Source organism: Poecilia mexicana, unplaced genomic scaffold, assembly GCF_051168715.1.
Source record: "Poecilia mexicana isolate PSO_F unplaced genomic scaffold, ASM5116871v1 scaffold_15, whole genome shotgun sequence".
Lineage (NCBI taxonomy): Eukaryota > Metazoa > Chordata > Actinopteri > Cyprinodontiformes > Poeciliidae > Poecilia > Poecilia mexicana.
The window spans coordinates 22,207-47,269 of record NW_028263384.1 but is presented as its reverse complement, the minus strand read 5'-3'; the positions used below and the strand labels follow the sequence as shown (position 1 = coordinate 47,269).

General features: G+C 52.0%; 1 protein-coding gene across 8 annotated transcripts in view; it reads left to right on the top strand.

Moving 5' to 3' along the window:
* Positions 1 to 25,063, top strand: part of LOC106934157 (histone-lysine N-methyltransferase 2C-like) — a 43,396-nt gene that overhangs the window by 6,380 nt on the left and 11,953 nt on the right. Inside the window, exons 7-52 of one of the 8 annotated variants that reach the window (XM_015013884.2) lie at positions 98 to 184; positions 249 to 358; positions 554 to 704; positions 784 to 955; positions 1,080 to 1,194; positions 1,267 to 1,430; positions 1,607 to 6,282; positions 6,353 to 6,493; positions 6,681 to 7,234; positions 7,304 to 7,414; positions 7,831 to 7,953; positions 9,835 to 9,954; positions 10,028 to 10,129; positions 10,209 to 10,313; positions 10,388 to 10,569; positions 10,635 to 10,799; positions 10,867 to 10,964; positions 11,035 to 11,094; positions 11,164 to 11,266; positions 11,337 to 11,440; positions 11,513 to 11,653; positions 12,740 to 12,829; positions 12,900 to 13,024; positions 13,092 to 13,287; positions 14,939 to 15,016; positions 15,136 to 15,177; positions 15,384 to 15,527; positions 15,600 to 15,632; positions 15,711 to 15,803; positions 15,880 to 16,170; positions 16,250 to 16,323; positions 16,395 to 16,595; positions 16,663 to 17,122; positions 17,210 to 17,871; positions 19,033 to 19,278; positions 19,346 to 19,656; positions 19,728 to 19,912; positions 19,993 to 20,352; positions 20,433 to 20,737; positions 20,815 to 20,896; positions 20,970 to 21,350; positions 21,578 to 21,689; positions 21,770 to 21,836; positions 21,924 to 21,987; positions 24,302 to 24,534; positions 24,614 to 25,003. In XM_015013884.2, the coding sequence (XP_014869370.2) occupies positions 98 to 184; positions 249 to 358; positions 554 to 704; positions 784 to 955; positions 1,080 to 1,194; positions 1,267 to 1,430; positions 1,607 to 6,282; positions 6,353 to 6,493; positions 6,681 to 7,234; positions 7,304 to 7,414; positions 7,831 to 7,953; positions 9,835 to 9,954; positions 10,028 to 10,129; positions 10,209 to 10,313; positions 10,388 to 10,569; positions 10,635 to 10,799; positions 10,867 to 10,964; positions 11,035 to 11,094; positions 11,164 to 11,266; positions 11,337 to 11,440; positions 11,513 to 11,653; positions 12,740 to 12,829; positions 12,900 to 13,024; positions 13,092 to 13,287; positions 14,939 to 15,016; positions 15,136 to 15,177; positions 15,384 to 15,527; positions 15,600 to 15,632; positions 15,711 to 15,803; positions 15,880 to 16,170; positions 16,250 to 16,323; positions 16,395 to 16,595; positions 16,663 to 17,122; positions 17,210 to 17,871; positions 19,033 to 19,278; positions 19,346 to 19,656; positions 19,728 to 19,912; positions 19,993 to 20,352; positions 20,433 to 20,737; positions 20,815 to 20,896; positions 20,970 to 21,350; positions 21,578 to 21,689; positions 21,770 to 21,836; positions 21,924 to 21,987; positions 24,302 to 24,534; positions 24,614 to 25,003 (12,809 nt within the window). Of the gene's footprint in view, positions 1 to 94; positions 185 to 248; positions 359 to 553; positions 705 to 783; positions 956 to 1,079; positions 1,195 to 1,266; positions 1,431 to 1,606; positions 6,283 to 6,352; positions 6,494 to 6,680; positions 7,235 to 7,303; positions 7,415 to 7,830; positions 7,954 to 9,834; positions 9,955 to 10,027; positions 10,130 to 10,208; positions 10,314 to 10,387; positions 10,570 to 10,634; positions 10,800 to 10,866; positions 10,965 to 11,034; positions 11,095 to 11,163; positions 11,267 to 11,336; positions 11,441 to 11,512; positions 11,654 to 12,739; positions 12,830 to 12,899; positions 13,025 to 13,091; positions 13,288 to 14,938; positions 15,017 to 15,135; positions 15,178 to 15,383; positions 15,528 to 15,599; positions 15,633 to 15,710; positions 15,804 to 15,879; positions 16,171 to 16,249; positions 16,324 to 16,394; positions 16,596 to 16,662; positions 17,123 to 17,209; positions 17,872 to 19,032; positions 19,279 to 19,345; positions 19,657 to 19,727; positions 19,913 to 19,992; positions 20,353 to 20,432; positions 20,738 to 20,814; positions 20,897 to 20,969; positions 21,351 to 21,577; positions 21,690 to 21,769; positions 21,837 to 21,923; positions 21,988 to 24,301; positions 24,535 to 24,613; positions 25,004 to 25,063 lie in introns of all 8 variants that reach the window. The other 7 variants (XM_015013892.2, XM_015013885.2, XM_088013049.1 and 4 more) reach the window with 7 other exon arrangements.

Here is a 25,063-nt window from a genome sequence, read left to right as displayed (position 1 = left end):
TCGGGGTGATCACCTGGAGATCACCCGGTGATCCACCATCAGGTGATCACCTGGTGATGGGCTGCAGGTCAGTCACGGTCTCTCTGTGTTTCAGAAGATGAATCTTCTTCAGAGTTCATGCGGCAGCTCGGACCCATCGGCCTTCCACACGACATCAACGTCCAATCACTGTTTGACCCCACAGGTAACCCTTCCTCCTTTTCCTTCTCCTCCTCCGTATACATGTGCTTACCTGGCTCTGTGTGCAGGTCAGTGCTGTGCTCACCTGCAGTGTGCCGCCTGGTCAGAAGGTGTGCGGCATGGCGATGGCCAGTCGTTGCTCTTTGTGGACAAAGCCATCGACTCAGGAAGCAGCCAGGTGAGTTTCTGACCAGAAATTGTCTGGGGGGTTGATGGATGAAGAGCACAGCCTTCTGCCTGGGTGTCCAGGTGTTTTCAGGTCTTTAGACCTTCAGAAACTCTGATGCTGAACAGGCTCTTGGCTCAGATCCAGTTGAACTCTGGAACCCATCAGTCAAATTAATAAGCCCCGCCCCCTGTCTCATCTGTCCAGGTATGTGGGTTCTGCCAACGCCTGGGTGCTTCGCTGCGTTGCCAGGAGACGGGATGTGGGCGGAGTTACCACTTTCCCTGTGCTGCTGCCGCTGGCGCTCATCAGGACTGGACCCGAAGGCTTACGCTGTGCCCGACACACGCCCGCCCAGGTGGGGGAACACAGAACTCCGCCTCCTCCCACTTCGCCCCTCTGTTGCCATGGAAACATACTAACCTCTGTCTACACAGGCTCCTCGAGGTGTTTGTCATGTTTGGGCGGAACCGAATCCAGCAACTTGTTGATGTGCTGTTGCTGCGGTAGCTGTTACCATGGCAGCTGTCTGGAGCCGGCTCTCACCCCATCCCCTCTGGTCCGGTCCGGGTGGCAGTGTCCCGCCTGCAGGGTGTGTCGCAGCTGCAGGTGACAGAGCTTCTGACTGAACTAGTACCCGACTGTGGAGCACCACTGTTGGCTGGACTCAGGTTCAGCAGGTCAGAGGTCATCCTGTCGGTCCTGACCAGCTCTCTGTGTGTGTGTGTGTCAGGTTACGGGGCGATGAAGGCCTGCTGCTGGTGTGTCAGCGCTGTGATAAGGCCTACCACACACACTGCCTCTCTCCTCCTCTGGACGGCACATCCAACAGCGCTTGGACCTGCAAGGTCAGAAAATCTCTTTCGGGTACAACTGCCCAGGTGTGTTGCTTCTGAACTCAACTTGTCTTTTTTCTCCAGAACTGCAGAGTATGTCGCCGATGTGGTGTGACATCATCGGGTCAGTGGGCCAATCATCAGTTTTTGTGCGAGTCATGTGACCCTGCCCTGCCCTGTCCTCTCTGTTACTGTGCTGTTGACTTTGCCTCGCCACAGGACAGTCTGACCTGCAGCAGCTGCTACAGGTAAACATGTTTAGAGGGGGGTTATCCTCTGACTAGAAGCCAGCTTTCAATTTCATTCAGTAAAGATGGTAAACAAACAACTATCAGGTCTTGCAGCTCTTCAACAGCATGTGACTGAAATGTGTTTTACTTTCCTTCCTCAGTCCTTTGAGTGTTTGATATTCTCTGTGCTTCAGGTCTGTTCATGCTGAGTGTTCGGACCAGGCTGGGGAGCGCACAGCAGAGTCTGACCTCTACCTCTGCTCCTCCTGCAGCCCTTTGGAACAGCAGCTAGCCCCACCCTCTGACACCTCTCTGGCACTTAGTCCACCTGCTGCTCCTGATCCAGGCCAGCTCATCTGCCTGGAGCTACCACCTAGTCCTCTGCAGAATCTGAACTTATCAGAGCTTCAACCTAGTTCCACACCCACTTCTGCAGACCATCCAATAAGTTCTGTAGCAAGTGAAAGCATTCCTGGAACGTCTCAGAAGGACCTCAAGCTCATTCCTCCACGGTCTCCATCGTATCGGAAGGGTGGTGTTGCAGCGTTGCTAGAAGTCCTTGAAAGAAGTCCATCTCCACCTACAGGAGCTCAGAGGCACACATCGTCACTGGAGCAGACTGACCTGCTGTTGTCACCGACTCTCGCAAAATACAAACCACCTGTCATACCACCATCCGCCTTCATTCAGAGCCTGGAGCAAGCTGCAGCCGATCCCCACTGCAGCCCTGCGTCCCCTCCAGCCGATCCCCAGCGGAGTCCTGCGTCCCCTACAGCCGAGCCCCAGCGGAGTCCTGCGTCCCCTCCAGCCGAGCCCCAGCGTAGTCCTGCGTCCCCTCCAGCCGAGCCCCAGCGTAGTCCTGCGTCCCCTCCAGTCGATCCCCAGCGGAGTCCTGCGTCCCCTCCAGCCGATCCCCAGCGGAGTCCTGCGTCCCCTCCAGCCGATCCCCAGCGGAGTCCTGCGTCCCCTCCAGCCGATCCCCAGCGGAGTCCTGCGTCCCCTCCAGTCGAGCCCCAGAGGAGTCCTGCGTCCCCTCCAGCCGAGCCCCAGCGGAGTCCTGCGTCCCCTCCAGCCGATCCCCAGCGGAGTCCTGCGTCCCCTCCAGCCGATCCCCAGCGGAGTCCTGCGTCCCCTCCAGCCGAGCCCCAGCGGAGTCCTGCGTCCCCTCCAGCCGATCCCCAGCGGAGTCCTGCGTCCCCTCCAGCCGAGCCCCAGCGGAGTCCTGCGTCCCCTCCAGCCGAGCCCCAGCGGAGTCCTGCGTCCCCTCCAGCCGAGCCCCAGCGGAGTCCTGCGTCCCCTCCAGCCGAGCCCCAGCGGAGTCCTGCGTCCCCTCCAGCCGATCCCCAGCGGAGCCCTGCGTCCCCTCCAGCCGAGCCCCAGCGGAGCCCTGGTTCCCCTCCAGCCGAGCCCCAGCCGAGCCCTGGGTCCCCTCCAGCCGAGCCCCAGCCGAGCCCTGGGTCCCCTCCAGCCGAGCCCCAGCGGAGTCCTGGGTCCCCTCCAGCCGAGCCAAACTGCATCCCTGCGTCCCCTCCAGGCGAGCCCCATAAGGTTCTTGTTGAGACTCTGAGTACTGCTTCACCTTCTTCCGAGACCCATCAGAGTCCATCAACACCTCCAGAGGAGACGCATAAGGTTCCTACTATGCCTCCAAGTGAGACCCCTCAGATTCCTGCCTCATCTTCATCTGAGATCCATGAGAGTCCTGTAAGAACTCCTGCTGAGACCCATCAGAGTCCATCATCAACACCCTCAACCGAGACCCATCAGAATTCTGTATCACCTCCAGTGGTACATCAGAGTTATGAGGGGACCTATCAGAGTTCTGCAGCCCTTCCAGCAAGGATCAATCAACTCTTACCAGAAGAGGCTGAAGTCTCTGGTGAATTTTCTCTAAAGATGGCAGAAAGTCCTTCCTCCACTACAGAGGAGCCCCTTAAGAATCATGTAGTAGAGAACTCAAGCATTGTCCTAATTCATCTTCCACTCATCCTGTGTCAGAGCCCTTCAGTACCTCAACAGGAGGCCCATCGGAGTGTTGCAGTACCAGCAGATGATTTTCCTCAGACTTCTACTACACTTCCTACACCAATTCTAGAGGACAGCCATCCAAATCTTGGATCATCTCCAGAGCAGAGCCACCAAAGTCCCTTATGCCTTGTACAAGATCCTGATAAAAATGATGCATCGTCTCTAGAAGAGACCCATAAGAGTCTTCTACCATCTCTAAAGAAGACTCAACCCCATAGAAACCTTGTTCCATCAGCAGATGAGAAGGTTACTGGTCAGGTCCAGCAGGCTTCTTCAGTGGAGACCAAAAACAACGAGGGACCATCTTTAAAAGAGACTTTCTCACCCTCTCTACAGACAACCCATCAAAGTCTGCTGCTTTCTTCTGATCAGCAGATTCCTCCAATGTCTCCCCTAAAGTCTCAGCAACCATCTGTGGAGTCTCCTGGTGAGAAATATGAAACTCCTTCTCCAGCTCCAGAAGGCACCGATCAATCTGATCCACCCCTTAGCCGCACGTATACAAGTCCAGAACCATTATTAAAAGGTTCTGCTCCGTCTCCTGGGGAAACTTGCCAGATTCAAGAACATCCTCTGAAGAACTTGGGTGAAGTTTTGGTTCAATATCCAGAGGCCGATCTCCAAAGTCTTGTTACATCTCCTAAAAATCTCAAACAAGATCATCCACCATCTCTTGAAAGGACAGAAGACTGTCCTGAATTAAACCTCGGAAACTTCTCAGAAGTGGCAGCTTTGTTGCCTAAAGAGATCCATCCAAGTTCTGCTGAACTACCACTTCTCCAAGAGAGTAGTGATGGAGATCACCAGGACAGCTTCAGGCCAGCACATTGTATGTTGAGCTCAACATTATCTCACCCTCCTTCCATTGACCAACAGTCACCTTCCTCATCACCACACTTTCAGTCAGAAAACCCGGAAAGTGCCCTGCCACACCAACTTAAACCTGAAAGGCCTCCTCAGTGTCAGGCTAATCCAACAGGATTTGAGTTTGGTCCAGTGTCCTCTCGTCCTAGTCCAACCAAAAGTTCCCTCGTAAAGGTTCTGCAGAGTTCTTCTAAGCTCAGTTTGAACTCTCCTTCTTCTGAACCGGACTTCACAGAGGACCAACTAGGTACTCGATCTCTGCAGGAACATCTGGTTAACAACCCTCAGCCACAGAGTCTGAGTACATCAGGGCTGAGTCCTACCAGGTTTCAACAAGGATACCATCTGGCACCTGAGGCACCGCTACAGAGACCATGCAGTCCAGTAAGCATCATGAACTCCCAGCCCAACCATAAATTGGAAACTAGTACATCTTACCCGCAAACTCCCAGAACACTGGACCACGCAATCACTGGCTCAGACCTTCCACAGAATTTCTGTAGTCTGAACCCTAAATCACCACAGATATCTGGTACATCTACCAAGATGGCACTTGGATCCTATTCAGCTCCTTGTAGCCCTCACTCTCTCCTGGGGAATCCTAGACCCCACAGTTCTTCACAACCTGCAAGTCCAGCTCACTACAAGATGGTCAGGCAAAGTATTGACTCTGGTGGACTGAATCTGGAAGGTATAGAGTTGTTCACCCATGACTCCTCTACAGTGCAATCTGCTGAGAACTACCGGCCTCACATCCCTGCCCTACAGATGCCAGAAAGCCTTGATAATAGTAGCACTTCTCTTGAACACAGTAGCCTAACTTACTCACCTTGTGTCCAGGACACGAAGGTAAACCAGGGTCCTTACAAAAGTCTGTCACCATGCACAAGTGATAGTTCCAAACAAGCTGAGCCAGTGCCTACAATGCCTACAAACCCTGCCTTCTGTCTCAAAGTCTTGCCAATAGAGACTCACCACACACCACAGTCAGCTGGTCTCATACCAGCGAGGTCCACAACACAACAAGATGGCCCAGAGTCTCCATCATTAATTGAAGCACAACTGGCTCAACCTGGTGACTCCATTTCTGGTCAGGGTAAGGATATAGAGCTCCATCCGGATAGACTGCTCCACACTGAGGCCCTTTTTGACTTTGGTCCCACACAAGTCCACAGCTCTGCAATGACATCTTCTACCCATACTCTGTCAGCTAGCAATTCTTTTGCCAACACTCTGACCAGTATTCCCACAAATGGTGTCTCTCCAAGGACTAGTCATGCTGGTCAAGCTAATACTGTTTGTATAGTACAAACACCCGTTAGCCCACTTCAGAGTCCAGCTGTGGATGGGACGGTGCCCCACAGACCCACGTCCAACCCTGGAACCAGTCCCAACCTTCGTCAAGCTCCCTACAGCCTGGGCTCTCTGTCAGATTGGGTTCGGGCTGTTGATCCTTCCATCCAAAGTGCTACTGTTCCCTCTTACTCTGTTCTGGATGCTGGTGCTGTCCAAACAGCAGAACCCAATGAAGGGTCCCAGAGACCTGGTGACCCTGCTCAGTCTACTCAAAGCCTTGCCAGTCCTTCAGGCTCTGTCCACCCACAGGTTAGCCCTCCATCTGAAGTATTGACTTCAACGCTTCAGACTCCAGTTAGCTTTGTCAGAACGTCACAAGAATGTTCTGTCCTTGGGGCAGTGGGTTCAGAAAGTCCTCATGCTGGCCCCAGACCAGGTCCTGTGCAGCTGAAGCCAAGTTCTGACACAAGTACCATTGGTTCATTGCCTCCAGAGTCTGGTTCTGATGTTGGTTCTGATTTTGGTCCTGGTCCTGGACAGCTACTGTTCAATCTTGATCCAGGTAACCATGTTCAGCCAGTAGCTTGCTCTGAGCCTGATCTTGATTGTGGTGGTTCTGGTGTGAACTTTAGCCTTATCCCTGAACGGCCTAGTTCTGGAGATGGTTGTGGACCTGCTGGAGGTGAGTATCATGGAGAGTCCAGCTCTGATGGGACATCAGACTGTTTTGTAAACTGGTGGTGTTCCTGCAGCAGAACAGAGGATCGCTAAGGAAGAGCAAGGAGAAGCGGCGATGGAGAGTCCAGAAGATGAGGATGATCCTGCTGAGAAGACTGAGGCACAAGGAGATGAAGATGAGAGTAGCCCAACACTGGGTCCGGTCTGTCCTTCAGGTGAGAACCGAAGTTGTGCTGACATCATCTATCTTCAGTGGACAAGACTGGTTTACACTGGTTCCAATGGTCCAGATCAGTTCCTATGGTCAAATTTGGGTTATGCTGTCTCACCTACAGTGTTTCTGGGTTCTGACAGGTCGGTCAAGGGTTGAGTTCTAATTGGTTCTGGTTTTTGTTTCTGTAGGCCCCTCCTTTCCATCAGTCTCCCTGTCCTCCTGTCCTCGCTCTCAGGCCACGGACCCTAGAGGAGACCGTCCTCCATTGACTGAGAGGAGGAATGTGGAGGAAGAGTACAGCCAATCACAGAGCCTGAATAAACTTGTTGCTATGGCAACAGAATCAACCAAAGATGGACAACAGTCCCACTGCGAGCCTTCAGAGAAGCAGGAGATGGGGACAACAGAGAGACACCAGCCAATCAGAGATGAGGAGGCGGGACCAGATGGGGAGGAAACCTCAGATGGCCCCATTCTGGATCTGGACCAATCCTTGGACATGGAAGTGATGGAGCTGATGACCTCAGCCACACCTCCCACCTCCCGCAGAGGAAAGTGGCGGAGCCTAAGGACCCTCCCTTCCTGGTCCCACCCCTCAGACGACCTGTCCATCCGTCTACGGCAGTCTCCGTTTTCCACAGAGGCGTCTCCCGAGACCTCACCTGCCCGGACCCCGGTCACTCCTCCACCTCTGACTCCACCAACTCCTCCATCCTCCATAGAGACTCCGCCCCCTTCCCAGGTAAGACTCCGGCAGGGCTACTAACATCTCCTGCAGTCTCCACTGGCTGATCTCACTTTATGTCCCTAGGCTCCGCCCACTGCCGTGTTCCTACTGACCCCAAAGATTGGCATGGGAAAGCCCGCCATCTCCAAGAGGAAGTTCTCCCCTGGCAGGGCGCGGTCCCGGCAGGTACCACAGGTCCGATCTGATCAGCAGCCTCGCTCAGAAGCTCGTGGAGCATCAGAGCCTCTGGTTGGAGACCCAGAGCCTCGCCCGGTGGGCTGGAGCATCCCACCCGTCGGGCCTCTCGCCTGTCGGGCCAGATCCTCCTCCCCGTCGGGCCGGAGCCTCTTCCCTGTTGGGCCTCTCGCCCATCAGGCCGGAGCCTCCGATCTGGTGCATGCTGCTTCTTCGTGGCTGCAGCTGTTTAGCATGTCGCTATTTAAACTTTCTGAATGTTTGAGCAGAGTTGCATGTAGTTGTCATGGTAGCGTCTCACATCTTGACAAGGCTGTTTTCTGTTTGTGGCTGTTGCATTTATGTTGCTGCATTTTGTCCCCCTCCACTCTTCCTTTCACTCTTGCCCTCCTACCTGGCCCCTCTGCATGACTCAGGGTTCGTGGTGCAGCAGCCGCAGGGCGCCGAGCCCTCCCTCATCCTCCCAGGATTCCACGGGGGAGGGAGGTTGGAGCCCTAAGCCCCGCCCACCAGACTCTCCTCTGTGGAGCATGAAAGTGGTAAATAAGCGTACCCAGACATGATGGCTTCAGGTTGTCAGGCAGTTGGTTCCAGCAGCAGCAGTTGACCGGCCTGAGGCTGAGAGTGAGGATTTAAATTGAACCAATCAGAAGCTTGCTGCTCCAGTTGAGCCCGCCTCCAGCTGTACATGGCAGTTCTTCTGGTCCAGCTTCTTTCTGGTTCTGGTACCGGTTCTGGTTCAGAACCAAACATTTGGCTTCACTAGAACAAACGGCCTGAAAACCTGAGATGTTCAAAACCTGCTGGTTCTCTTAAATCAGGACTGTAAACCAGTTTCACTCCGGCTTATGATTGCTTTATCATTTTTGTCTTGGATTTAAATTTTTGGACTTTAAATATTTCCTTTTTACCTGAGTTTAAACGGATCTGGATCCGGTTAGCCACCCAGTTCCAGGGGCCTCATGCATAAAAGAGTGTGCAGTTTTATGTGCACTCTTTTTTTGTATGGAGGCCACTAGGCGTACGGACAAATGTAGAAAAGTGCGGCGCACAAAAAAATCTGGATGTATAAAGCCTGCGCACCTTTCCTTTATAAATCCCAATTTAGGAGAAACAGAGCAGCTGCTGCTCCGCCTGCCGCCTCCATGAATACGTCTTAATGTAAATTAGTATAAATACCAGGAAGTCTGTCGCCACATGAAGTAGTAACCATGGCAATGTCCCGTTTGTAGCAGAATAGTATTTGTAATATTTATACTGCTCCATGCACAAATAAATAAAATATTATATATTTTATTCAGAAGGTGTTTTCAGGTCACATAAGGTCACCTCACAAAAATAAAAATAATACATTTTTTTAAAGAAAGAAAAATCCAAATAAAAGAATAAACTAAAGCTGTCCAGTCAGACCTGCTGCTGCAGCAGAGCGTCCGGGTCGGATTACAGACCAGAGAGGCTCTGAATGTGGACGTTTGCTCTGCAGACAGGAATCAGCAGCAGAAGCTGCATTCACAGAGTAGAGATGCTTTCTGTCCATAAGGCGCTTTCACAAAGCGGGCGGCTCCACTGGAGGACGGCTGCAGCTGGACCGGTACCGGTACCGCTGGTACCGCTCTAAGTTCTGCTCTGAGCTCCAGGATGATCAGTCTGGATGAATCTAAACGCTGATGGACCATCAGATGGATCTGATCTGTGATCAATCCTCCATCAGAGCCAAAGCTCCTCAGGTAGCGGCTCACCTGGATCAGCTGCTGATGGACCTGATCGTCTCCTGATCAGAACCGAACCTGGTGGGTCCATCTGCTGATCAGCCTGTTTTCTCTCCAGTCAGAATGAAATGAGCCTCAGATGCTTTCAGACGATGAGTTACATCTTCATGAGACAAACTGAGGAAGTTATTATTCACTCAGAGGGAAGTTTTACCTTCATTTAGTTTATTTTCTTTCCTCATTTGTCTGAGGATAAATGCAGTTCAGTATCATCGTTTGTTTAAAGAATAAAATATTGAAATCATAAAAATCATCAGGTTTGATTCTTGGTCTAAATAACTGAATGTAATCAGACTTCAGCGGATTTACGTGAGTTGACGCTTTGAAGTTTATTATTGTCCACATAAAAAGTTTGTGTTTCTGCAGCACATTTTCACGGCAAGGACAAAATGTGCGTATATTTATGCAGACTTTGATGCAAAGTTCATTTTTATACATGCCGACTTCTGCGTAAAATATGGCGCCGCACATTTTTTATGCGTACGCTGGCCGCTTTAGACATGAGGCCCCAGGTCACTGGTTACGACTGAGTCAGTGGCGCCCTCTGCTGACCTGATCCAAGGAGTGGAAGGGACGGGGAGCTGCTCTCACCAGGGTTTCCATGGTAACATGCCAGTTAGTTTAACCCCCTCCCATCCCCGTCCTCCTCAGGGTCGGGGTTCAGGATTTCCAGGCAGGAAGCGGTCCAGAGGTGGAGCTGCTGGTGGAGGAAGAGGTGGAAGAGGCAGGAGTCGGCTGAAGGCTCAGGATACCCTCACTGTGCTCCCAGGGGTAAGAGCGTGCTGGCTGATAGAGTTGCCATGGTAACAGGAAGCTGACCTCCTCCCTGCTATGTGTCTGCTAGGGAAGCTACGTGGAGATGTTTCAGGCAAAGGAGGAAGAGGAGAACTCCATGCACAACACGGTGGTGATGTTCTCCACCTCAGACCATTTCACTCTCAAACAGGTACTCAAGGGTGTCCCCGGTTGTCCACAGGGTGCCTCCTGGTGCCCTGGTGTCCTAGCATTTCTCCGTCTCTCTGCAGGACATGTGCGTAGTGTGTGGCAGCTTCGGTCGGGGCTCAGAGGGCCGCCTGCTGCCCTGCTCCCAGTGCGGCCAGTGTTACCATCCTTACTGCGTCGGCGTCAAGGTGCGTTTCTGGCCGGTTATGCCTCTGCTGCAGTCTGGTTCCAATCCACTCATTACTTTGGAATCTGATTACAGATCACCCGGGTGGTGCTGACCAAAGGCTGGCGCTGCCTGGAGTGCACAGTATGTGAAGCGTGTGGCGACGCCTGCGACCCCGCCCGCCTGCTGCTCTGTGACGACTGTGACATCAGCTACCACACCTACTGCCTGGACCCGCCCCTCCTCACTGTGCCCAAGGGCTCCTGGAAGTGCAAGTGGTGGGTGGAGGCATTGGAGGCCGGGGGTCAGAGGGCATGTCTGACGGCCCGTCCTCTGTCTGCAGGTGTGTGTGGTGTGTGCTGTGTGGCTCCACCTCGCCAGGGCTGCACTGTGATTGGCTGAACAACTACAGCCTGTGCGGGCCGTGTGGCAGCCTCAGCCAGTGTCCCGTCTGCCAGCGGCACTATGCACAGGACGATCTGGTGCTGCAGTGCCAGCAATGTGACAGGTAGGACCCGTCTTAACCTGGGGGTTAAGGCGGCCTCAGGGTTGTCTCACCTGTGGTGTGTCTGCAGGTGGGTCCATGGCGTCTGTCAGGGTTTGGCCTCGGAAGAAGAGGTGGCGCTCGCTGCCGATGAAGGCTTTGACTGCTCTCTGTGCCACGCCTCCTCAGGTCTGCATAGCCTTCATTATGAAATTCCCCCAGAGAGCAGGGTAAACACTGACCCATTTGTTTGTTGCAGGGAGGGTGGAGCCTCTGGGTTCCTTCATGGCTCAGATGGTGTCCAGAACCAGAGAAGTGGGTCAGTATTGGTTCTGTTGCTCTAACCTTCCGGTCTCCCTGCAGCCTGATCATGTGACTCTGTTTCCAGACGTGAAGACGTATACTCAGGATGGCATCTGCCTAACCGAGTCCGGTCTGACTCACCTGCAGGCCCTAGTCCAGCCTCTCGCATCACCACGCAAGTGCCGCAGGTAAAGCCCTTATCCTTTACCTGCAGCCCTAACCCTGGGGAGTCAGACCATGACTCTGTTCTTTCTTCAGGTGTAAACCCAAGTTGAAGCTGAGGATCATCAACCAGAACATTGTCTCCGTCCTGCAGACGCCACCGGACCCAGAGACCCTCATTGAGCCAGACCAGAACCGAGGTAACTCCTTATGGGAAGGCCCAGGAGTCCATCAGAACCAGGTGTCCTTAACACCTGGCCGTCACATTACAGCTTTGTCTGCAGGTGACTTGGACTGTGAAATGAAATCTGACTCCAGTCCCGAGCGGGACGCCGCTCACCTGGATGATGTCACCAAGGAGACGGATGTCACAGATGACAAGAAGAAGAAGAAGAGGAAACCTTATAGGCCAGGTGGGATGAAGGCTGAAACCCACTCATCTCCTCTTCATCATCCTCCCACCCTTAACATCCCGTCTCCCCCTTAGTAGGGCACCCTGGCCAAAAGACATGCATTGTTGACCCATATTTGAGAAATTCTAGCAGCTTTACCTAGCAGTCAGATGCCCAGGTCATCTGAAAGATTTAACCCTTAGTGACCCAGATGCACCTGCTTCATATTTTTGGGACTTTTAGTGAACATTTTATGCCAACTGTCCAGGTGCCTAAAACAGACATCTTGTGGCGTACTAGGCAGTTGTGAAAAGTTTTTGGACTTAAGGCATAAATCATCCTAAATTTTGGGGAAGAATCCAGAGTGGCCCTAATGTACCAGGCTCACCCACTTGAACTCTATCTGAACCCAAACCCGTCACAATCCCCAGGCACTGAGTTGCCACACCCCCTACTCCTCCAGAGTTTCGTGCCTCTGATAGGGCAGAGTCATATTTTCTAGGCTTTTGCCCTACCAGAGTGTAGAAGACTGCTATTTCTGAGTGTGGGTACTCATGATGGGAGGAGGTTCAGGTGGCTCCCTCATGGTATTTTAGACTATGTTTCTTAGGCACATTCTTCTTGGCAACCCTGGGATTTATGGGCCACACTGGATGTTATCTAAATGGTCAGGAGCCATACATTGGATGCCAATACCTAATCCCATGCCTAGACTGCCCTGATTCCAATGCACTAGGTTCTGTTTCTCTACAACCTTTCTATCTGGTACCTTGTGTATGTTTGTACTTGTAGGGGTAAATCATAGGTCCATCTGATGGAGCTCTTCACTCTGATTCCACTGAAAGTCTTCCCTTTTGCTACCCCACTCAGCTAAGACTGGTGAAGAGATCAGTCAGTAAAAGTCAAGATGATGCTGTCATTCAGTGGTTAGACAATCCACTGTTTGTCCCGCTTCATCCCATATGGCTACATTAAATATAATGGCCATGTTAGCCCTCCGGGCCATTTGGGTCTAGGAAGCCATGCATTTGTACGGGAAATCCCAGACAATTGGAAGCTGGGCTCTAACTTCCGGTCTCCCCCTCTCTGATCTCCCGTCTCCCCCAGGTATCGGGGGCTTCATGGTGCGTCAGCGTGGGGGAAAAGCCGGACTCTGCAGGAAAGACTCGTCAGAGATGAACCCGAGTCGAGATCCAGGTGAGTCACCTGAGCCCATGGGTCATTGACAGAATGTGATGTCAGAGTCTGATCCTCAGTTTCCTCCCAGGTGTTTTGGAGACTGATGTTTCCATGGAAATGATGTCTGCTGCTGAGCAGGCAATGGAGAAAGTTAAGAAGAGATACAGGAAGAAGAAGACGAAGCTGGAGGAGGCGTTCCCATCGTACCTGCAGGTAATGCTTTCACCTGGCCTCTAGGCTTCACCAACCTGCTCTCTGCTGATCGGCCGTCTACGTCCAGGAGGCTTTCTTTGGCCGGGATCTGCTTGACCGCAGCCGACAGATTGACAGAAGGCCGAGGACGGTGACCTCAGGTGCCAGCCAATCAGGATCGGCAGTGAGTGTCTCCAAGGCCCCCCCCCTCAGAGCACATGGCCCCGCCTCCTCTGTCCAGCCTCTGGGGACAGTAGCAACCAGCAGGAAACGGGGAGTGCTGCGTAAGTTTCCATTTCCTGTTTGTATTTAACACGTTCTCCATTCCTGAAGGTTCCGCCTTGTTTCCTGAGCTTCTGCTCATGTTCTCCTTCAGCTGCTGGGATTAAAGGGGTTAAAGATTAGGTGAACATGTTGGATTAAATATGTTGTAATTTTGCTATTAACTAAAACAAATTGGTGTTTGTGATATGGAGCCAACGCAGTCGGACCTAAAGACGTCATTTACCCAGAATGCCTTGCAGCATGACAATATTTTAACATTTATAAAAACCCAACAGCCTCAGGGTTACTTCATTGTTTATACAACTCAAATCAATATTTCTTAAATAAAGTCTGTTGTTTAGGGCTGTTGTAAACGAATATTTTAGTAATCGAGTAATCTATCGATTATTCTTACGATTAATCGAGTAATCGGATAAAAAAAAATTATAAAATGAAATATTGGTAAATCTGGCATAATACCGGTGTTACTATCAGATATCAATATCAGTCCAATTTTTCATATTTGAGCATCCCTAACAGTTGCTTTTTTGTAGTTTAGAAAACTAACCTGTAACAATAATAGCTCACTTTCTAAGTTAACCAGAAGAAAAGTTACAGAAAAATCTGAAATTATATTGAATTTAATAACAAAGAGGCAGGCTCACAAATATGCTTATAAAAATGTCTACAATCCAGCTTTTAGTTTATGTATTCATCTTCAGTGAGTTTAATAGATTAATTAAACTCACCTTGCCACCTAACCTGTCACGCTTTGGGTTTGAAAATACGGGAAATGCCGCCTGGAGTGGGAGGAGAGGGCGAATGAACGAACATGGGGTGGAGGGGAGGAAATAGACCAGCGGACTGACGAACCGTTAGACCGGGGGACGAACACGGGGGGAAGCAATACGGGATATTTACGACACCTTCACTGGTCACACTCAGAAACTCATCTACCAGCCATGTACGATGCGCTCCGCCACCCGTTTCTTCAGACCGGGATATGAAATTTATTGTGCGGTTCGTCGGTAAAGCTACATTTCCACGGTAAGCATCAGCTACTCAGCCGCCCGCCCTGTTCAGGCTATCCGCTCACCTCAGCGCTCTTCCCGCCGTTCGCTTTCAACCAGCAGCCCCGGAGGAGAAATGCTGCCGTACTCCAGGCATTCCCCCAGTCATTTTAAGGATGCTTATTGGTTCCCCAAAAACGATAAAAAGTCGGGCATTATCATCAATCAATAAAATCCCCACGGGCCAATCTTGAAGATTGGACTTTATGCCGCTGAGACTTAGCTTTTGTCAACAACTCAGAGGCGGAAGTGAGAGCTCCGCGCAACGCAAATGAAGTCCCGGCCGGAACACGGTGCGCTAACTAATAAAACATAAATTAACGAAGCTTCGAGGCAGGTAAATTTTCCTCGAGGAATTTTAGTAATCGAGGTACTCGAACCATTCGAGGAATCGTTTCAGCCCTACTGTTGTTCCAATTGATCATGGATCCCTTTAAGGTCAGTTAGTGTCTGTGTGAGGATGCCCTCTGCTGGCTTCAGACTGTAACTGCAGCAGTTTAATCCAGAACGGTTCTGGAATCAGTTTCAGACTGGGAACAGCCATCAAGTCACATGATCAGGTATTGTGTGTGTGTGTGTGTGTGTGTGTGTTGACATTCAGCCGTCTCAGAGGAACTGCTGCTGGACCTTTCTGACGTCCTGAAAACAGACCCTCACATCCTGGGGACAGGACGCACAGGTATGGATGCAGCACCATCATCCTCATTATCATGGCTGTGTGTGTGTTAGTGTATATGTGTGTTGGTGTGAGAGTGTGAGTGAGTGAGAGACTTTCACATGATACCTTTGTGTGTTTAGCTCCAGGTCAGTTCCAGGTGGAGCGCTCTCCGTCTCCCTTTGGTAAGACTGGACCTCCTTCTCCTCCTCCTCTTCCTCCTGCTCAGCTCTGGCGACCCGTCTCTCTAACTCTGTGTGACCTCAGACTGATAGATGAATCATTTCTTCCTCTTCTCCTGCAGATTTACCAGTCTGGTCCTCCTCCTGTCCCGCCCCCTGACTCGTCCCCTGGGTTGTTTCACCTCTCCGTGTGTCTCTGTCTCTTCCAGCCGGCCTGGATATTGCCTCGGCGGCCAACGACCCCCCCCTGTCATCGGACACCCCTGGAGGTTATGGGCGTTGCCAGAGGATGGAGCGAGAGGAGCCTCTGGATGCCATTTTGAGCCCTGAACTGGACCAGATGGTAACAGACGGTGAGTGTAGCAGAGTGACAGCAGACAGACGGCACAATGGAACAATCTGACAACTTCCTGTTCCTGTTGCAGGAGGGATCCTGAGCAGACTCTACAAGATCCCAGGTAAGACTGGGAGAACCTGCTCACCTGTCAGGACACTGCCATGGTCCCATGATGACCTATGCACCTGTGTGTATGCAGAACTGGAGGGCAAAGATGTGGAGGAGGTCTTCACTGCCGTTCTGAGTCCAAACAGCAGCAGGCAGCCAGAGCCCAGCAAGTCCCACAGCTCAGGTACGACTTCTCCCACACACAACTATGGAAGCCTACAGGTGACCCTCCTTGTGACCTTAGAGCTGTTCTCTGTCAGCAGCGTGTTCTCGGCTGCCAAACGGCCTGGTGGACGCTGTTCCTCCCCTCCCTGATGCTCCCAGCGGCGGCAGCCGTCTGCTTGGCTTCAGCTTGCCTTCTGAGGGCCCCGCCCCCTCCTCGGCCTCAGCCAATCGGCTGTCAGCTGTAGAAGGGGAACAGGATGTGATGTCGACAGCTCAGAGAGGGACGCTGAAGTGGGAAAAGGAGGAGAGTCTGGGAGAGCTGGCGACCGTTGCTCCAGTTCTTTACTGCAACACCAACTTCCCTCAGCTGAAGCAGCAGTACCCCGGTACACACAGACACACACATTCACTCAACCCAGTTTTCCCAGGTAGTGCTCAGGTATCACAGTGAGCGTTTGTTCCCAGATTGGTCCACTAGAGTGAAGCAGATCACCAAGCTGTGGAGGAAGGCCAGCTCCCAGGACAGAGCGCCCTTCGTGGTGAGTTTCTGCTCCTCCTCTTCTTGATGGGTCCAGAGGAAACTGTTTCACGCCCGATTGTGGTTCTGCAGCAAAAAGCTCGGGACAACCGTGCAGCCCAGCGCATCAACAAGGTGCAGCTGTCCAATGAGTCACTGCAGCGCCTGCAGCAGCCGCCGCCGCCGCCACCCCAAGGGGTCTATGACCCCATCGCCATGGAGACGGAGGCCGGCTGCAGAGATCCGCTGAGGCCCAGGGAATCGGAGCAGGAACAGGAGTGGAAGTTGAGACAGGTGAGCATCATGTGCTTCTCTGATGGGTGGGTGGGGCCTAAGTCTCATCGGTTGCTGTTCTACTCAGATGATGCGACAGAAGAGCAAGCAGCTGGCCAAGATGGAGGCAACCCAGAAGCTGGAGCAGGTGAAGAACGAGCAGCGGCAGCAGCAGCTCCGCCAGTCGGGACGGCTTTCCCCAGAAGGCTCGGCCCACCAGCAGGTCGCCGGGGGCAACGCCACGCAGAGCAGGCAGAACCTCCCGCAGGACCCGGGGACACCGGACGATGTCTTTCTCAGACCTCAAGTCCCCGCTCCCTCTGGGTTCTCTTCACTCCCTCACTCCCCTTTGGCCTCCTCCCCCCTCCACCAGCCACCGTCTTCCCCCCAGATGTTCTCCCCCCCCTCCTCTCGCCCGTCCTCACCCTGGGACCCATATGGTAAAGTAGCAGGTCCCCGTCATCCTCAGCAGCAGCGCCTTGGTTTCCTCAGCGTCTCCCCCGCTCATGATGGCTCCCCTGCACTGTCTCCCGACCTGTCTGCCTCCGGTAGGTCCTCCCCCCTGTGTCCTCCTCTTTGCTCCCCTCAGCCCTCCCCCCGTTGTCTTCTCCTAACATCCTCTGTCCTCCTTGCAGGTTTGACACCAAGTCGGGCCGGCATGGTGATCCCCTCCTCCGGCTCCCCCCCCGATCCATCTCTCAGACCCGTTCGGGCGGGGGACTCCAGCCAGAGGACAAGCCTGACGGTGCAGGGTGGAGTGTTTAAAGCCCCAATGCCCCCCCACCAGGAGGCAGCAGGAAGGAGAGACCTGGGGTTCCCCAACAGCCCGGTGTCAGGTCTGGGCTCCCCCCACCGCAGCCCTTATGCCCCGGGGACACCCCAACTGGGGGACGTCACAGGTTCACGGCCCTCCCCTGACCCCTTCAGGGACCCTCAGACCCCCGGTACACCACAGCCTCACTCCGACTGCGGCTACCTCGCCATGCCCACAGCACTGAGAGCGGACCCGGTCAGTCAGCCGTCGCCGTCCAGCCTGGACTCCTATCCCTCCAATCCAGGAACGCCCCGCTCCTCGGAACGGTTCCCACGATCCCCGGGGTCTCAGCGAAGCGTCGATTTGTTCCCCCAGTCTGTGGGGACGCCTCGCCCCCCTCCTGAGTCATACCTGCAGCAGCCCTCTGCCCCCCAGAAGACCCTGGCAGAGAGCCTCACTGCCCCGCCTGCAGCGTCAGCTTCCTCCTCTCTGGGTCCTGGACTGATGGTGGGGAGGGGGGCCTTCAGCCCTGCAGCCCCCAAGGTAACAACCTCTCTAGCTTCTTCGTGCAGATGCATCTCTGTGTCTGGAGAACCAAATCTAAATCAGTGTTCTGGTCTTTCTGGATGTGATGTGCTGATCTATCATCTTCAGACCTTAGGCAGCAAAAACACAAAATTCATAAAGATGTTTTTAAGGTTGTATCTCAGCTGAGATGTGAACCAAGCTTTCCTTAGACCAGCAGGAGAAAACTAGTGTCACATAAGGGTGTCCACCTCTACCTAAAGGTGCTAACCACATCCCACAAACAGGAAGGGGTTCAACTCAGGTGTGTTGGATCACGGTTATGCCATGATCCCTTACTCTAACTGCTTTAGAGGTTGTGTGGAGCCCTACCAAGACCATGTGGAATAGGGGGTCTCGGTTCAGTTGTTTTGGTTTGCAAGCTAGCTTGATTTCTGGTTTGGTTCACAAACAACCCAGACCAGAGAGAGGACTGGACACCTCAGGTATGAAACCCCCTGTGTGGCAATGGTGACTACAATGGAAGGTATTTGATTCCCTCTCTGTCATGTCCTTGGCAAGACCTTTCACCTGCCATGCCTGTTGAAGGTGGTTAGAGGGCCCAACAGGTGCCATCGGTACATGGCAGCCTCACCTCTGCCAGAATACCCCTGGGCAGTTGTGGCTACTATCCAATGGCTCATCACCATCAGTTTATGAATGACTAGATGTAGTGTGAAGCACTTCAGAGTCCTCTGAATGGTAAAGTACTTGTATTGCGCTTTATCAATTCAAATCTCCGTTTCACTGTGAACTTGAATTTGAATCTTCAACTCTATTCCTTGAGAACTGGAGTCCTGCAACCTCTGGACGTCTCTGTGTTCCAACACACCTGAGTGGCCGAATCACCTCGGTGTTCAGTCAGGATCTCTAGAGTTCTGCTGATGACCTGATTATGGGACTGAAATGAGTTGAAGCAGAGACGTGTCTAAAAGCTGCAGGAACCAGCCCTTGAGGCCTGGAGTTGAAGACCTAAGGGGATGCTACATGCTGTAAATGTCCAACAACAATCCAAAAGTTCTGTCCTCCTGTAGGTGGTTGTTTTCTGGACCAAAGATCTTCTTGGTTTTCTGTTGCTAGTTGGAGATAAAACGGACCCAGGGAACCTTCATATTTCCTCATTGCCTCTTCTCTGTACAGCTTCAACAGTCTTCAGGAAGCAGACAAGAGTTGTTGCCCAGAACCTGCAGCAGCCAGACCCCAAAGCACCCTGTGATACCTGAGAAGGGAATCGTCCATGCAACGAATCAGGATGCTCTGGTGAAGGGTCTCATAACGACCAGCATGCCACCGATGGAGAAGTCAGGAACCGGTGACCTGTCCTCTCTGGATGGAGGGAGGAGCATGCTGCCTCAGCTTGGAGACTCTGAGGAGAAACTACAACAGGTGAGGCAGATCTTTGTCATTTTCGTCATCTTTGGATTTCTGACATTTCTCTGGTTGTTCCATGCAGCGCCTATGGCTCCGGCAGCATATCCTCCGGCAGCAGCACCAAAAGATTGCCTTACGTCAGGAGAAAGGTTTGCTGGAACCCACCTCAGGACCTGCTGGTTCTAGCAGCACTCTTCACAACTGGTCTGCTGAGGACTCTTCCAGCGCCCCTCCTCCAGACCCATTTGAACGTCCTCCACCGCCGTACCCTGGTACAGTGAGACCTCTGACTCCTGGGTTTACAGGAGGTCTTCCAGGCGAGGAGATGAGTGGCTTTACTCCCAGCAAGGCTTCCCTCCCCAGACAGAACCTCCTGAGAGGACCAGCTGTCAGGTAGAAACAGTGAGAACCAGACGTGCAACTGTCAGATCTGTTCCTGTCACAGTTAGTGTCCCTCTTTCCAGGTTTGGTGTTCCTCACGGAGTTGCCGCAGCCTTACAGGACCCTTCAGCGCGTCCATCCCTTGGTCCTGCTGTGGGGCTCGGCTCCATGGAGGGGAACCTGGTCCAAATGAGGAGGCCTGTGCCAGCAGAGTTCACCAGCATTCGGTCATTGATGCCCCACAACTCAGCAACACACATGGTGCCAGGTCTGAATTGCTGACTGAATAGGGCCCTGTTCAAGTCCTGAAAGCGTTAAGCTTATGTCTCCCCACGTTGGACTCCACAGGTGTTCCCCAACTCATCGTCCAGCGCCCTGCACCTCCTCAGCAGCACGGCGTCATGCCCTACATCGAGCTCCGACACCGCCCCCCAGAGAACCGTCTGAGGCTGCCCTTTCCCCCACCGATGCCTTCAGAGCTACAGGAAGCCACGCCCACCAGAGACCCCACCCAGTCCACTGCGCCACGGCCGGGTCCAGTCAAGATGGGGGAGGCAGGGCTGGGGCAGCAGCACCTGGGTTCTGCTCTCCCAGGATCTGAGGGGATTGAGGAGCACTTAGAGGGAGAGGACTCTGCTGTAAAGGATCTGGAGGACGTGGAGGTCAAGGACCTGGTGGACCTGAATCTGAATCTGGACCCAGAGGATGGTAGGAAGACCACAGGCTGCCATAAGTTCCCCAGAACTTCAGTCTCAAGTCAATATTCACACTGGTTGGTTCTGCCGCAGGTAAAGAAGACCTGGACCTGGGTTCGAACGATCTGCATCTGGATGACTTCCTGTTGACAGGGAAGTTCGACCTGATTGCCTATGCTGACCCAGAGCTCAATTTGGAGGACAAAAAAGACATGTTCAACGAGGAGCTGGACCTTGGGGAGCCGGTAGAGGACCGGGAGGGGAGCCGACCCGCCAGGAAAATGGAAAGCCCTGCCCACTTTCTGGGACAGGCAAAACAGGAATTGAAGGAATCTCAGAAGACTGAAGGTCACTCCTCAAACAGACCTCAAGGACCTCACTCGGGCCTTCTAATCAAGGTAGGCCATTGATTGCTTTATCATGCTGAACCAATCCCAGACCTGATAAATGATTTCAACTCTTCAACTCTCCGCAGGAGAAGCTGGAGGATTCTGGTTTGGTTTCCTGTCCAGTCCCAGCCCAGGCTTTGTCCTCTGTCCACCCTCTAATAACGCCAGGTAAACCCAGTGACCACCCCTCCCTCTTCATCTTTTGAAGCATATGTCTGATGTGTATCTCCTCTGTTCCCAGGGGAATCATCTGTCTTCCACCAGAGACCATTTGGATCCGCACCAATCCCCCAACCAATTCCTTCTGGTCCTGCTCCTCAGGGTGCCCCCACCATGCCTCAATCTCAATCAACTCAACCTCCTCAGCCTCAACTTCTTTTAAACCCCCAGAACCATCCTCCTCATCCAGGCACTGAAACCCAGAGTATGAGTTCGGTCAGCTTTCCTGAGAACCAGGTCTCCCTCCAGAACCAGAACAAGTCCAGGCCTCTCCTGCTGGAGGAGCAGCCACTCCTCCTGCAGGAGCTTCTGGACCAGGAACGGCAGGAACAGCAGCAGCAGAAACAGATGCAGGCCCTGATCCAACATAAGTCTGGCTCAGAGTCTGGAATCTCTGACACGGGTAAGATCAAAACCCTTTCAGACCATAAAGCTGTGACAGGCCATAAAATCAGAGCTCTCTGAGGTCTCCTACACCTACTGATAGCCAACCAGAATGAGAAGCAGAATCTGACCAGAAAGCCATTTAGTTCCGTCACGTTATTGCTATCTTGACGGTCTTGGGACCCTCAGGAGTCGTGTCTTTAGGCCCTGAGTCTTCATAACTCAATCTGGTTCTGTGTTTTACAGATTTTGAGTCCATCTCTGACCCAATCATGAAGGCTAAGATGCAGGCTCTGAAAGGTATTAACAGGGTGATGAGTCAGGGACCCCTGGGCCTGAACCCAATGGTCATCAACAGGTACGGACTGATCTCATCTGAACTTTCCAGGGTTTGGGTTTTGTGAACCATGGTTCTGATTGTGTTCTCTGTAATCACAGGTTCCAGCAGAGTCCAGGAGCCCCAGGTCCCGAGTTAACTCCTCCCACTTCTCACCTACCAGGACAGGTACGCAGCTTGTGGGCAGCGACTCAGCAGGTCCAAGCAGTTTCATCCAATCAGTTTGCCCTCTAAACAAATGTTTCTTTCTGTCAGGATGGGAAGTTAACCCCTCAACTAGTGCGCCGCAACCCCCCCAGCTTTGGACCCGGCTTCATCAGTGAGAATCAGGACACAAATCAGTTGATCTGATCATTATTTTCTATGGGTTTTTCTATGTGGTAGATCTAGAGAAAGGATGGGCCAGAGTTTTGGAGATCCTGCTGTTCCTGGAGAACTGCAGTGCTCATGTGGACCATGATAGTGGGAAGCTGATCTGACTCAAGGACAGTTTTTGGTTCTGGACCTGTGTGCTAACTACCAGGCCACATTGGAACCCTACCGTCACAGCCTGATTCACCTCCATGTAATCATGGACTGCACACATTTCCAGCCACAACCACTTACCTCTTATCCAGCCCGCACCCTCAGATTACACAGGTCAACAGGCAAAAATTGTCTGGGGTTTTTCAACTGTTTTAGGGTAATTTTGATATGCTGATTAAAAAATCACATTGGTTTTGTTTAATCAGGTCGACTTCCTGAACTATGTGACCTGATGCAACATGAGCATCAAAATGCTTGCCTTGTTTTCACATATGGATGGGTTTCCTGAGAATCTGGAACCAATGTGTGGTGAGCAGGAGGAGAGATTCCACCAGGACATAACAGAGATGGAGAACACAATGTTCAGTTTACATGTACTTACCCTAATCAGCGTTTATCTGACAATTTACAGAAATCCAAGTTTGTATTATTTAATTGTTAGAAAATATTTTTTTCCTCCTAAAACCTTTTTTAGATGAGAAACATTAACGGACATGAACAGATAATGTCTCAAAAATGTAATCAGTTTAGTCAGGAGCTTGGATTTCTATAAATCAGTTTGGATTCAGTGGTGCAAAATAGTCCCAGATCTGTTGAAAAAACAGACAACTTCTGAAAAAATGTTTTTTTGTAAGCCAGTGTTATACACCCGTTTGACCCAGTACTTCCTGGGCGACACCCTGCTGCTATATTCAAAAGACAAAGCACCGGTTAGAGCAGACATGTTTTGTTGGCTCTTCTCAGCAGTAGCATTGCTGCTCCCTTCCTGGGACATAATGCTGCTGCTCCTTCACCCCAAAGGAGTGAATCAAGAGGCCTCCTTGTTGAGGAGGGATGTCTGGCATTTCCCCTCCAGGATCTGCTGCATGGAGCCTTTAAGCCTATTGGTTTAAACATTTTCCTCTCCCACAACAACCCCTGGGGACCCACATACATAACCTGGCAGAGAAGCATTTATTTAAGTCAATTATAAGAAGTTGTTTAGGGCTCTGGATTCCCAGTTTGAAATAGTTCTCCAGTCTCTGGAACCTGTTCAGATGCATGAGGAACTTCTTCTTTTATTACTGTGCAGCTGGTATCTGTTCCTAAATGATCTATTGAGAACATCGACCTTCAGATGGATGGATATTCAGTCCAGAACATTTCCCTCATTGGTCCAGTGGTTCCACTGGTTCTGACTCCAGTTCAGGTCAGGAGCCAAGTCTTCTCTAGAGCTGAAGATCAATTAACCCACAGCTGACTTGTTAATCCTGATTAATTGCTCATTAATCCTTCTGCTTATATTTACATTCATGAATAAGAATCTGATTTTGCTCCAAAAATATAAAAACTTTTGCCTGTCTCTTGTTACACAATTTAAGAAAATCCATCCCGTGAAGTTCCTCTTCCTACCAGAGGGTGGACCCAGAGTTCACAGCATCTTTATATCACATTCAGATGGAAAACAAGTCGAGAGAAGACCCGTCTGTTCCTACATGTTCCTCATTGGTTGTGACATTGGAGATTAACTGGTATTTCTGTAAACAGCTTCTGACTTTAAGTCTCATCAGTTTTTATTTTATATTTTTAACAGATTTTAGTTGGATAGTCATAAGAGTCTGCATTAACAAAAACTTTGACCCAGGAGTGTTGGGTTCTTTATTTTGGCTGGTTTCGTCTCAGGGTGCTGTGGAGAAATCATGTGTGAGATCAAAGGGTTTAGGAGACCTGAGATGCTTGACCATGATCACAGACCAACATCATAAAATGTTTCAAGCCTCCAGTCATGGTGACACAACCAGATCACCAGTGATTTATGGCAAATGGGATTCTTGTCTTAACCGTCCTGGATGTGTTCCAGGTGCCATTACTGCACCTAAATCTGGGTCTCATGTTTAGTGTGCGTTTTAAACCCTCTCTTAAATGAATCACCTATTGCACATGTTGAACTCCAGGCCTGTCCTGGCACCTTTAGATGCATCTCTGATGCCACACAGCTGAATCAGTAAAGAAGTCATTAGCAGGACCGGAGAACCTGACTGCACTGAGAAGCTAAGTCAGTCAAACGATTCGGGTGTTTTGGACAGTGGCAGAGTCAGCTGTTCATTCTACAAACACATTTTTTTCAGATGAGTCTCAGAGGCAGCAATACGAGGAGTGGCTAGGTGAGACGCAGCAGCTTCTGCAGATGCAGCAGCGCCTCCTAGAGGACCAGATTGCAGCTCACCGTAAGGCCAAGAAGGCTCTGTCAGCAAAGCAGAGAACGGCCAAGAGGGCGGGCCGAGCCTTCGCTGAAGAGGATGCAGCCCAGCTGCAGTACATCAGTGAACAGCAGGGGGCAGTCCAGAAACAGCTGGAGCAGGTAACTTGACTCACCTGGACCACAGACTCTATGGGTAACTTGCTTAGACTCGGTGTGACTCTTTGTGTAACTTGTTCAGATCCGTAAGCAGCAGAAGGACCACACTGAACTGATTGAAGACTACAGGACCAAACAACCTCAGAGGATGTTGCAGATGCCCCCCCAGATGCCCTTGGGGCAAGTCCTGGTCCCCCCTAAGCCCCGCCTGGGCGGTGCTGCCCCGATTCACTGTCCAAACGTCCCCTCAGGCTGGACTCCAGGGTCTGGTCCTCCCATGGGTCAGAGGATGCTTCCACAGCTTCCAGCCCACATGCCCCCCAACCTGCCCAACTGCCCCCAGGCCCCCCCTCTCATCCAGACGACTCTGCCCATGAAGCCAGTCCTGACTGCCCCTACGCCAGACTTAACTACCCCCCAGGGCTCCCTAGGGGGCGCCAATGGCCCGCCAGGGGATGGAGCCACACCTCAGGTACCTAGCCAGAGCAAGTCCTGCTGGGAAATATTTTTTAGTTGAAGATTCTATCGAGAG